The 13682-nt window shown below is 33.9% G+C and overlaps 1 protein-coding gene across 4 annotated transcripts in view; it reads right to left on the bottom strand.

The window, feature by feature from the left end:
* Positions 1-1512: 1512 nt before the first annotated feature.
* LOC117116593 (gastrula zinc finger protein XlCGF57.1-like) overlaps positions 1513-13682 on the bottom strand; it is a 17479-nt gene continuing 5309 nt past the window's right edge. The window contains exons 1-3 of one of the 4 annotated variants that reach the window (XM_033260659.1): positions 10362-10498; positions 5786-5881; positions 1513-4795 (exon numbers count right to left, since the gene is read on the bottom strand). In XM_033260659.1, coding sequence (XP_033116550.1) covers positions 3234-4795; positions 5786-5849 — 1626 coding nt within the window. In that variant the 5' untranslated portion in view covers positions 5850-5881; positions 10362-10498 and the 3' untranslated portion in view covers positions 1513-3233. Of the gene's footprint in view, positions 4796-5785; positions 5882-10361; positions 10499-13682 lie in introns of those variants that run through there. The other 3 variants (XM_033260661.1, XM_033260662.1, XM_033260660.1) reach the window with 3 other exon arrangements.

The raw sequence follows: 13682 nt of genomic DNA, 5'->3' as shown, positions 1-13682 counted from the left end.
ATAATATATAGTTCCCTGTTTTCTTGTATCTTTGATTGTGAGGTTATTTGTTCAAGGGGGGATGTAGACAGAGGTGCTTGTCACCTGTTCATCCCTTCCTTTTCGCTGCTGTCTGTTGTGTTTTTCTATTGTATATGTTTTCTTTGTGCAGTGATAAAGCATATTAAATAAATAAATAAATAATTGAACTTATTTGTTTTTTCATTGTGTCACAACAACTACAGCAGAAACACCTCATGCTATTTCAGTACTTCCAGAAAACAAATTTCGCATGCCCCTGTACCCCCGGCATACAACTTTTAGATAGAAAAAGGAAAGCAAATCTTAACATAGATAAGGTTTAACAATTATACACTTTTATGCATTTATTCAAGTATACTGAAATTTAACTTTAATAAATTACTGTAGTAAGCTACTTAAGTAGCAGATCATACAGATTTACATCGGGTAATATATTTGGTGGTAGTTGTTTTTCAGCTTTTTTTCCTTGATCACTTGAGTAGTCATACTGTATACACACATTAAAATTGAAAAAAAAAATTTAATTTAATAAAAGAAAACAAAATATTCCAGACTTAATGAACATGCAAGTGTACCACTAGGCAAGAATGACACAAACAAAAACATCAAGACAACAAGAAAAAAAAGTCTCTGATCTGAGTTTTCTAGTTCTAAAAAACCCAAGTACTAGAATTAGGAAACTCAGATCTTTAAATTAACAGACATTGCCATTATTTGAGAGGCAAACAGGTACAGCAATTTTAAAGGGTTAAATAATACCGAAATTGTTGGAGGTTACAGTACAGGTTGTTTTTTTTTTCCCTGGACCTCCTCTGAGAGCACTGGCGAATCTATGAGTCTTGAATGCTTGATGACTAAAAGCCCATTTTACACAATCCTGCTTGCATGGGCTATACCAAGGTAATTTAACAGAAGGACGCACACCTCCGCCCTCACATAGCGCGTGCGTACAGTCCTTTGATATTTACTGTGGCATCGACAATCTGATACTAGTTGCGAGTACAGCCGTCAATTATTAGTCTATGCGTGCCATTCGTTTTATGGTGTTAGTTTTTATTTTATTAATTTTGGGTACTTCGCAATGTTTGTTACATCTGATTTTTTTTTTACTGCGAGCTTGTTAAATGCTTCTATAAACTGCAATTTGATTTGTGAAAACTGACCAAAAAAATGAAAAGTTATAGGAATTTAAAATTTACGAATTTTATAAAATTTCATGTTCTTATGTAACATTAATCTGTCATTTTGACAATGTTGGCATAAGGTGCCGAAAACGAACATTTGAGTAAATACAGAACATTAATTTTTTCTGCAAAGTGAGTCTCATGAACGACAATACACCACAATATCGGTAAAATTAATGTTGAAATGAAGAATATAATTTCAGTCTAATGTTAGTGCAAAATATCATTAGGCCTTTGTAATCACCGTACGACGCGCGATTATCATGGCTACTAACACGCACGTGGGTAATTCGTCACGTACGTTTATGGTCTGGTTGCTATGGTTTTTGTGACGTTCAGCATGTAGGGACGCACGTGCGCCTAGAATGTCGATGCAAGAGTTATAACCTTTGATGTGCCGAGATGTGCGTCCTTCTGTTGAATTGCCTCGACTATACCGTACCAACTTTTGACAGAATCAATTGTCTCGGCAACACAGTGCTTGCAAAATGTGACCAGGCCATGACAGGATAATAGTAATACACTGGTATTCTGTACAAACAAGATATGTTAGGCCTTATTGTGTAAATAAGTTTATTACCCTATCTAGGCTAAAAAAGTTATGATTGAGGGAAGCTTTGCATTTTTATTTTGTGCTAAAGCAAATTATCACCTTGGTTTGGTTGCTGGTGCACTTACATACAATATAAAACATGATTTTGAGATAATACAAACAATATCTACAAACTACTAAAAATAAATGAAAAAATAATATATAAAATTCTAAAATATATATTTTTTCAGTACCATAAATAGAAGATAGAGCAATACACCAATCCCGCGACTGCGGTCATGTGACATATTGTGGGTGTTGGATGTAAACAATGGACTGGCACAGCGGCATACATGGACATTGCTATGGCTGCCATCGCTTGTTACTGCATTAAAAATCATAGTAATTGCTGTATTTGTTCTTTTGAACGTGATGCAAGTTACGTCAATTGTTGATGTCCTAAAATTCACCACACAAACTTTGTGTGACTGGTCATCCAAGGAATTAGGGATAATCTTGGCCATAGTCATCCAAGGAATTAGGGATAATCTTGGACATATTTCAAGGGAAAATACATCCATTGTGCGTCAGTAGGTTGGCCTCCCTCTGCTGTAAGGCACAGATGATGTTGAATAATCTTTGTTGGGACGCCAATAAACTGTACCAAATTGATTGTAAATTGAACTTGAGAATTTTGCCTAAAGGTTTGCTAATGCTCCAAAAGATACTGGCCCCAAACACTGGGATTTTACAAAAAATGTTGGGCCTAGGCCCTAGCATATCTACAGCCTCTTTAGTTACGCATGAAAGTCTTCGACCTGCGAATTACTCTACGATTTTCAGGCTAGCTATTAAGGTTTACGAAAGATCACATAAATTTTGAAGCATAAAATGCAAGGAGAAAGCTAGAATAAGTAAATAAACACTATTTTGAACAAAGCCTTTTCCTGCCAGTTATTTCTCGAGTTAAGAGAGGGTGGCTGTTTTCAAACCATAACATTACACTTTCCTATACCTTCACACTGATTGCACTGTAATGTTTTCAATGGTTCACCCACTATTTGTCACAAGAACGGCTGTAAACAAACCTCGCGTAATCAGTGTATTCACAATAATGTGGACTGTCCATGAAATCAATTTTTCTCCATCCAACAGTCTATCTTTATTAATCAATTTCAATCAAGATAATACTCTGTTTCGTTTGTTTCATTAGTTCCTCCACTCCACCAAATAATTTTCCTCCATTCTCGAGAGGGCGGACGTTCCATCAATTTTAATTAGAGCTCATTCTTCTGCTATCCAAGTTTTCTAGTTCTAAAAAAGTCAGAGATTTCTAGTGTGAATCATGCTGATTCATCAAATGTTTTTTCAAATCTCTGCCATATCTAAACTTTACTGCTCAGTGCTTACATTCAAAAGGTGTTTCTCCAGTGTGTGTCCTCAAATGTATTTTCAAAACGCGACTACACTTAAATTTCTTTCCACAATGTTCACACTTATGTTTCATTTCCTGAATGTAACTTCAAATGTGAACACAAACCACCGCTGCTCTTAAACTTTTTCAAACAAATTTTACATTCATATGGTTTTTCGCTTGTGTGCCTACTGAAATGCTTTGTCAATTTACTATTGGTCATAAATTTCTTTCCACAATGTTCACATAAAAACAGTTTCTCTCCTGTATGTATCCTCAAATGACCTTTCAAATTATGACTTCTTTTAAATTTCTTTGCACAATGTTCACATTCAAATGGTTTCTGTTCTGAATGTATCATCAAATGTGATTTTAAATGAAAATTGCATTTAAATTTTTTTTCACAATGTTCACATTGATATGTTTGTTCACGTCTATGTATTCTCAGGTGTTTTTTAAATCTGGAACTGCTTGTAAATTTCATTGTACAATGTTCACAATCATATGTTATTTTCAAATGTCTTTTCAAACTGCAAATGCTTGTAAATTTATTTTCACAATGTCCACATTCGTATTGTTTCTCCACTGTATATCTCCTCAAATGTCTACTTAAATCAACATTTCTTATAAATTTCTTCCCACAATGTTCACATTCATATGGTCTCTCTCCTGTATGTATCATCAAATGTGTTTTTAAATCACTATTTCTTATAAATTTCTTAGAACAAATTTCACATTCAAATGGTCTTATCTCTGAATGTGTCTTAAAATGTGACTTTAAGGTACTGTTACTCTTGAACTTTTTTTCACAATGCTCGCATTGATATGGTCTTTCTTCTGAATGTACCAGTAAATGTGTTTTTAATCGACTACTGCTCTGTAATTTCTTTGAACAATGTTGACATTCAAATACTTTCTCTCCTGTATGTTGCTTTCTTTTATGTGTCATTAAATGTGATTTTAATGCACTATCGCTCTTAAACTTCTTTTCACAAAGCTCACATTGGTATGGTCTTTCTTCTGAATGTACCAACAAATGTCTTTTTAAATGATAAGTGCTGTAAAACTTCTTTGCACAGTGTTCACATTCATATGAATCGTCCTCTTCTGGATGTGTCCTCACATGCATTTTCAGATCGCTATTTCTCTTGAATTTCTGTGCACAATATTTACATTCAAATAGATTCTTTCCCGTATGTACCATCACATGTCTTTCCATTTCACTTTTGTAGTCGAATTCCATTCCACAGTGGTCGCATTGAAATTGTCTCTTTTCTATCTTAATTCCCACATGTGTTTTCAAACCTAGTAAATCAAATTTCTCTCCGCAATGTTCACATTTATGTTCCATCTCTTCCTTGTTCATCATCAACTGTTTCTTTGAATCATATATTTGTTTATATTGTTGTTCTCTTTCATTGTATCGAGTCACACTTTTATCCTCATGGGTATCATGACCTGGAGCCAGAATCTGTAAACAATTTTCATCAGGTGAACCTCTTTTTGTTTTTGAAGTCAACAAATGGTCTTCTGGTTTTGGTAATGATAGATAACTTTTCATATCATCAAATATTGTAGACGGCCACATGCTTGCACGCTGCACAGGATAGCCACAGCCGTTTGTGCAGAATGATGCAGATGAACCTGTAATTAATTAATCAATTACACTTTAAAATGTATGCACTATAATTGATAGATCTCAAAACTTTCTATTGTTTCAAAGATTCATTGTTATTTATACATTCAAGAACATATGTTTACAATGTTTAGTTAAATAATTTATTGTATCTCATACCCAATTAACACGTACAACAAATTGTATCTTATACCCAATTCACACGAACACCGAATCAGGGTTCGAATTTCCCCACAGCGTCTACAGCAATTGCTGTAGAAAGGGCCTTCCACCGCTTTGGTAAATCCCAGGCTCAACAGCAAGCTTTTTGCTGTCGAGTTGCCTAATCCAGGCCTAGCAATGGATTATACAATTACATTTATAGAATAGGGCTACAGTATTCTTAAAACAGTTTACCAAGCTTGTTGCTGTAGAATAAGGATAAATTGCTGTAGTAGGGCCACAGCCCACAGCAGCTATTTGCTGATGGAGCATTTTAAGGAAATTTGAACCCTGCAAATATAACAAGTTAAAAAAAACAAAAACACAAACGACCTCCCGAGTTTGGTCAATCGTTTTCACACATACATTCTTGAACCATTTACTGGAAGAAATATTGCGAATTATTAGATCGAAGGATAGATAGGTCTATGTACATTATAAAATCGTATATAGTAATATACAGGGATCTAGCAAAAACAGCACCCAAATAGCATTAGTCCCTAGTATACGCCTTTAGGTGAAGATGAGCTAGGCCTACTGTAGGAGGCTAGCATATTTCAAATTCTATCGCTGCCTTGCTTAAAAACTTGAGATATCACAAGGGACTTTACCCAGATTGTGGCATTCACACACACATCTATCCTTGCTAAACTTTTTTAAAAATTGTTACATGTGTACGTGTGAACTGGGTATTAAATAAATTAAATTACTTAAAGAAAATATAAACTATCTAACATTATTGCCAATGATTATCACCATAATATACAGTAGAAGTATAATAGTATAATATGAGCAACCTGTTTCATTTTCCACCTTAATTTCTTGATATTGTTTTACTTGATTCTGCTGCATTTTTTGCATTCTTGCTGATATACAACCTTTCACAGGTCGATCTGAAAGCAAATATAAAATAAGGAAATTAGCAAACTACTGTATGTAGAACTGATCACAAATTAAAATAAAATAAACAATAATTTGCCTACCTAAATAAAAGAGTAGACCATACAATACAAGCATTTATGTTTCACGACGGCCCAAGAATACAAGTAAGATACAGTACAGTAAGAAGATAATTCAAATAAAGAAAAATTTTAAACGCTGTGGCTAGAGATATGGTATCGTATTTCTACTTCCATTTTCTAAAGGTACGGTAAATGGCATTACGTCACCATCACCCAAAGAAGCCAAGTAGAAATACGGTGACCGTATCTCAAGCCACAGCGTCAAAATGATCAACTTGAATATAGCAATTAGTGTCTAAAAAATGTTCTGCCACCATTTCATTTTTGTTTCATTTATTTAACCGAATTAACAATTACAATATAAAAGGATAAAACAGTCAAAAAGAACAAAAAAGATGCAATAAATGTTGGTCTCTGATTCCCCACAAGGCGGAATAACCAAAAAGTAAAATAAATTACTGTCAAAGTGGGTCTTCATCCGATGTGGGGAATTGGAGAACAGCAAAGCAGAGAGAGAGAGAGAGAGAATGTAATATAAATATAAGGGCAAATAGAAAAAATTATTAGATTATCACTCCTACCCGTGTCAAAAATTTGGGAAATATTAATGCAGGAATAAAAAAAAGTTTTTTTGCGCATCAATTATTCATTTTCGTATTCGTTTTATTTGGTGCTCACAAAGTATACATACAAAATATAAATACCAGGATAACCCATAAAGCTGAAACCAGCTTATTTCCAATGGGGTCCTATAGACAATCAAGCAAGAATACAAATGTGAATAAAGCACAAAAAAAACATCAAACAGGTTACTGCAAATTACTAAGGTGAATCTTTAAAGCATGTTTATACTCGTTTATATTTTTAATAAAATTAATACTTGACGGAAGACTGTTCCAGTCTTTTATAGTATTGTAGAAAAATGTTTTCGAGGCTTGCCCTTTGATATGTGGCATTACAAAATTTTCACCTGATTTTCTAGTATTATAATCATGTTTTTCAGAAATCTTAATAAAGTTATTTGTTAAAAATGAAGAATCTATGTCATTGTATATTTTAAAAGCATGAAGAAGCCTAAGAAATTTAACCCTATAATATTATATTTAGATATCCAAGTGTGGAAAATTCTTTTCCAACTACATGTGCCGTAGGAGGAAGCTTTAGAATAAACCTCACAATCTTATTTTGAGTTACTTGTAGTTTATTTTTTAATACAGTACTTATACCAAGGTACCAGGCAGACGCAGCATAGTCGAAAATACATTGGATAAAGGCAGAACATAAAAGTTTACAACTTTGCCTGTCCAAGCAGCTAGCTTGTCTATACATGAAGTTCAATCTAGAGTTGGCTTTTTAAATTAAATTATTAACATATTCATTGTTTGAAACACACTTATCAATTTGTAAGCCAAGGTACTTAATGGAATTGCAACTTTGGATGGTCTGTCAATCATAGTGAATGCTGAAGTCTTGAAAACTTTCTTTTAGATCCAAATATAATGCACTCGGTTTTTTGTGGGTGCATAGATAGCTTATTTTCGACCAACCAATTGTTGCACATTTCTACACTGTACCCTAGCTTATCAGAAATGTATATTGGTCACGATGAGCAACCAAAATTACACTGTCGTCAGCATATAATAATAGTTGGCAATTCATTATCAATACATATTGACATGTCGGTTATATAACAGTTAAAAAGAAGCGGACCTAAAATACTTCCTTGAGGGACTCCATGAGTACATCCCATGGGTTCAGAGAGGGTACCATCAATACAGACAATTTGTTTTCTATTAGATAAATATGATTTGAACCATTCGACCGACCCAACCCCCATCGCTTTTAATTGTTTACATAGAATAATGTGATTGACAGTATCAAAAGCTTTTTGTAAATCAAGCATGATCATTCCAATGTAATTACCTTTCGAGATTTGTGTTCTAATAAAATCATTTAGGTAAATAAGGATTGAGTCGGTAGAAAAAGCTCTTCTAAAACCACTTTGAAATTTATAAGTGAGTTCATCAAGTATGATCTCTTCTGTAACTTCGGACAGAATAAACACATTTTGCTGAACATTTCTAGAATTATAAAAAGATTTAAAAAGCTCAGAGCTAGTATCAAACATTAAATTATTACACTTAGTCTAGTATTTAGTATTTTTGAAAAATGTATTAAAAAGATTAGCTATAGTACGATTATTAAAACATGTTTTACCATCAATATTTTAAAATATTTTATTACTTTTCTTGTTTTCAGTACTACATCCAATGTCCTTAAGGTGTTTCCAGAGCTTTTTCGGGTTATTTTTATTTTCCTTTATTTTACACAGTAGAAATTAGATTTTGCTTTCCTAATGACCCTCTGAACCATATTTCTCAACTTGCAGTATTGTTTGTAGAGTCCTATGTTCTTAGTATTAATAAATTTCTTTAAAATTTTGTTTCTTTTCTTAATCTTAGCTAAGATATCTGAGGATAACCAAGGTTCAGTTTTGTGTTTTATTCTCACTTCTTTAACAGGGGCAACTTTGTCAATAATATCAATTAATTTATCCTTAAAATTACACCAAGCACGATTTACATCAGTAATACTCATTGTATTGTTTCAGTCCAATTTACAGCATTGAGATTTAAATTAAAGTCGTGTACATTATATTTTTTGAGTGATCAAATCTTCACTGTGTTATGAGTATTATATTTGTATTTAATTTTCTTTTTAGTACAATAAATAAGACAATGGTCACTCAGACCAACAGAAATGACACCGCTCTGGTTAATCATATCTTTAGAATTACATAAAATATGATCGAGTGCAGAAGAACTTAAATTAGTAATGCGGGTTAGATCTCTTATCATATTATTGAAATTAATCAAAATTAAAACATATTTTTTATAAGAAGGATCTTTCTTAATAGAACAAAAATTGAAATCTCCAAGAATAATAGATTCCAGGTCTGGGTTAATTTTCTTAACAGTTTCTTCAAATAGTTCTAAGAAATTTAATTGTTTTGGTGGACGATAGCAACAACCGATCACAATTGGTTTAGTCTTCGATAGGTGAAATTCAACCCATAATGCTTCTAAGTCTTCAGCAATTAAGTCAATTCTATTTACAAAACATAAATTGTTCCTAAGATACATAAAACACCACCTCCATTGCGGTTACGATCTTTCTGGAAGATGGAATAGCCTGGAACCTGTAATTCTGCATCGTCAACAGACTCGTCCAACCATGTTTCGGTAACGGCAAAAACAGCAGGGTTGACTTGATTATAAATATATTTAATTTCGTTAAGATTTGGGATTAAGCTACGCACATTGAGATGTAAAAAATGGGAACATTTACTTTTTAGACACTGGAAGGAATCATGTTCCTCCATCGACGAAGACTGGTCACTTACATTAAACACCAACATGACTGTATCTGGATCGCTTTCATTAGCTACTGACGCGAATTCCTCTTCGTTGCTTGCGTTAACGCTAGGAAAGCTTGAATAAACACGCGTGCCATTGCATTCGTTACGTTTCTCTCCCATTATGTAAATGAGGCTTGAACTCTTCCATATTGACTTGTGTTTTAAAATGGCGATTTTTGGAGTAATTCTTACCGGAATAGATCGAATTTTTCCCAATCCCGCTCTACATCCTCATATGGTCCTCCTTTCAATTCCTAATTATTTCAACACCAAAAAAATTACAATTCAATTTTGTGACTTACAATTTCTTTAAGAAACTATAAAATTAAACCAATTTTTATACAATATTTATTATTACAGACCAAATATAAACAGTCCCTCCCTCATCAATACAAACAAAAGAGAAATAATCTATTGTTCCGATTAAAAAAAAAAAAAAATAGCGCCCCTCCCCCTCTCAATTAAAAAAAAAAAAGAGTGATAAATCTAATAATTTTTTCTATCTGCCCTAAATATAAATTACAATATAGAAAATAATAAGCATTTCAATCATTTAATCGTTAGAAGCATCCTTATAGGCCTAATATTTTTAATATATATATATATTTATACATATATTTATGTGATTTGAGTATACAAATACACAAGCGTAAAATGATAAAAACACTTTCAGTCACTAACAACATGTTTTAATAATATTTTTATTATATTTTGTTTTTTCAATTTCCTTAATTATAATGAAGAGACACCTCACTATCTTAGGCCCAGGCTAGCTAACTGCCGGCCTGCCATAGGCCTTAGTTTAGAGTCTAGGCCTAGTGAGAACTTGTTTGCAGCTAAAAAAAAAAACAAAACCGGTCCTTCCTATTGACACTGTATACTATACTACCGGCGGCAGCTAGCTACCGTTACAGTAGGCCTAGGTAGGCCTGTATAGTAGAGCCCAGGCTCCTACGAAATACCACACGGATGCAAAAATGATAAAAATAGTACCAAGAAACTGCTTAATAATCAATAGACACCAAGTTTTAAAACGATAATTGTCGAAATTCCGTTAAAAATCAATGTAGGCCCTAGGGCTTGGTAGGCCTTGTTGTTTTCGTTTTGTTGGTTTTGCCCCTCGTGTCCAGATAGTCGACATTCTTCACGGCCAAACACACGCCATCTCACGGCCAAATTCGGCCAAACTTTTTTTCGATATCGGCCAAAATTCGGCCAGATTTTAATCCGATTAGAAGACAACATTGGGTGCATTCATTTGAAAATACTACAAAAATGACACGAAAATCAGCGGTCATTCGTTTGAAATTGAAGAAATTCAAATGATATAGGCCTACACAAAACAATGTTAAAAATAAACTGTAGCCTATGTTCTTTAGTTGCTGGCATGAAAGGCAATTCAGGGGAAAATCAAGATATGTCCGAAAGGGGGAGGAGCCGGGCCGGAAAAAGGGGGAGGGGGAGAGGTTGCGAAAGTGGGTCCGAACGAGATAACACCATCTTAGAGGAAATTTGTCTTTTCTAGACACCTGAAAATAACCTGATGCGTTTCGGCGATCAATTTTTCTTTCTTTTTTTTTACCACCCCTCCCCCTTAAATCCACCTCTGCTATTTAAAATCACAATATTAAGATTGATCTAAATTTGATTTAAATGTGTTAAATATTAATGTACATTGTAGTCGATCTATAGCAAAAATTTTAAGGGCCTGTTATTGGCAAATCCGTGGGTCTCTTTAATTTGAATGAATTAAGTTACATAGTTAGGTAACACAAACTGGCGTTAAAACAAACCTATGAAAACTTTAATAATAGGCCTAAATACTTTTTATCTAAACTTTCTAAATTCGCCTCTGAATGATATTGTCGCAGAGTAAAGCAATAAATCAATGTTGCTATCAGAATTATCTTCTTCATTCTCATAATTACACAAGAACAACTCCAGAGTAACTTCGAAGAAGTCTCTGCAACACTTGCTTGAAATTGGAGGTGCCATCATATATATGGCGCTTTACATAAAGAACACTGCGGGCACCTGGGCTATACAATTCAAGTGGGCAATAACAACTTAATTAAAGTACAGTATTTAATTTATATTCAAAAGAAATTCAAAAGAGATGGATCCTCCTAGTAAGATGGAACATATACAAAGACACACATATGGTACAAACTTGCAATGAACTGCCTTCATAAAGCTTAAACGAGGATAAACTTCATAAACAATGTATTTCATCCGAATAATTTAAATTATTAAATGTAATTGCTATCTTTTAAATGAACATAGATTTTAAAAGTGTTTAGTGCAAGTACAAACAAAGGTAAGATTAGAATCAAATGTAGAATTTAACCTAACAGAAACAAAATATCAAAAACAAGTCTACGTTATATTAGGCCTATATTGAAAAAAATGTAAACTTTTAAAAAATTCGGGCAAATTCGGCCGAATGTAGTTTGGCCGTGACTTTTTAAATGTTACGGCCAGGCAAATTTTTATACGGCCAGATTTGAGGAATCTGGCCGTCAAAAAGACCAAATGGCAACCCTGCTCGTGTCTCGGTAAGTAATGCGTTGAGTCCTGAGCTAATATGTTGGCCTAAGTTTTACCATGTACAGTATATTTTATAATAACCTCTGCTAATTAGCATGCATCAACTCTGTACAGCTATATAAACCTTTGTTATTTCATACGCCCTCATTGTTTAGGCCAATGCTATGTTATGTCATGCAATCGATTAGTTTAAAGAAGGTTAATTGCAGGGACGACCGAGGATATTCGTGACTTTCGTGTAGAAATAAATGTGTTTATATCACTAATTGTTATTTTTCTAAAATAATGTGTTCTTCATTCACAAACATTTACATCTTCAATTGTAATCATGCTGTAGAAATGAATCCGGAATCTTATTTTATCATCAGTAGGCCTACGCTTATCATAATTGCTTCATGTTGATGCTGATTTTTAGACATAATATTTTTAGTGAGACTAATCGCAAGTGACAGAAAACAAGAGTTGATATCTTTCGGGAAATGAAATATATATTTTTTTCTTATGGAAAATTTCAATCGTCCCTGTCACCATCTTTATTTTGATACGGTATCTTGCATAATTTGACATATTAATACTGTACAATTAAAGGGCGTATCTTGATAAAATAACTGTAATGGTTTAATAAATAATATTTATTTGACATTACACTTTTACAACATTGGCAGCACACAAGAAAGTGGCACAGGCAAACTAGGGGGCCGCCAAGGGCACGGGTGGGGGTCCAGTGGGCGAAGCCTCCTGGAAGCCGCACGGATATTTTACGAGGTTTGGTGAATTTTATAAGTTATTTTATAGGCATCAAGCTACTGTAAATTACTGTACTTCATATTTTTTGTAATTTCCAGTGAGGATCCGGAATTCGAAATAGAAGAGCCGAGGGAGTACTTTCTTTACAGATAGAAGATCTGTCCTCCTACCTCCGCTTCACCATTTTGGGCTGAAGTAAGAAAATCTGTGATTATGGCACCTCTAGATGGCGGGAAATTACACTCTAATACTTAAACTTTGAATATAATTTTGCTTATATCTCCATTTAAAAAATGAACAATTTAGCCCCCCCCCCACCTTCCGCCCTTGAATGCGTCACAGATTTCCGAACAAAGTTGAAGTCGAGATTGCTTCCACGATCTGAATGAATTATTTATCATAAGGGTTGATATGGGTTCCCCGACGCGACGACAAATTCACTTTTCCTCAGATGGATAAAAATTACCCTTCTATGTAGCCCGAAAATGATATTCCAACTGTAGCGGGTCCAGGAAGTCGAAATAGAGGGAACCCAGGGAGGGTTTTGCACAAATAAAATGTCCTCCAACCCCATTCGCACAACTGTAGGGGCTGAGGTAAGAAAAATTATGATTATGGCACTTCCAAAAGGCCGGAAATGGCACTCTCAGATTGAAAGTTAAATAAAATTTTGTCTTTTCTCAATTTTTTAAAAATAATTTAGAAAAAAAAAATAGTAGGTTGGGGCCCGTCCTGACAGGGTTCCCCCTTGAATCTGCGCTGCCACTGTTCAAAAACTTGACATAGCCTATCATTTTGTATCACAAATGATTAATTCCTAATGTCAAGCGAAAGATATTTTTATTCGAAAGATTTTTTTACTCAATACAGTTTTTACAACCTATAACACTTTAACTACAGCGTACTGTAACTTTTGTATTTTGAAAGTTTACTGTAAGCCAATCAGTTACACTTACTATACATCTTCGTGGTTAGCATAAAGAGAACTAGAGCGTCGCTCCATTAAGTGTGCCTTCTCCA

Source organism: Anneissia japonica, unplaced genomic scaffold (genome assembly GCF_011630105.1).
Source record: "Anneissia japonica isolate Jap-2015-1 unplaced genomic scaffold, ASM1163010v1 scaffold2737_len523936_cov211, whole genome shotgun sequence".
Taxonomy (NCBI): domain Eukaryota; kingdom Metazoa; phylum Echinodermata; class Crinoidea; order Comatulida; family Comatulidae; genus Anneissia; species Anneissia japonica.
This window is presented reverse-complemented; position numbering and strand designations above follow the sequence as displayed.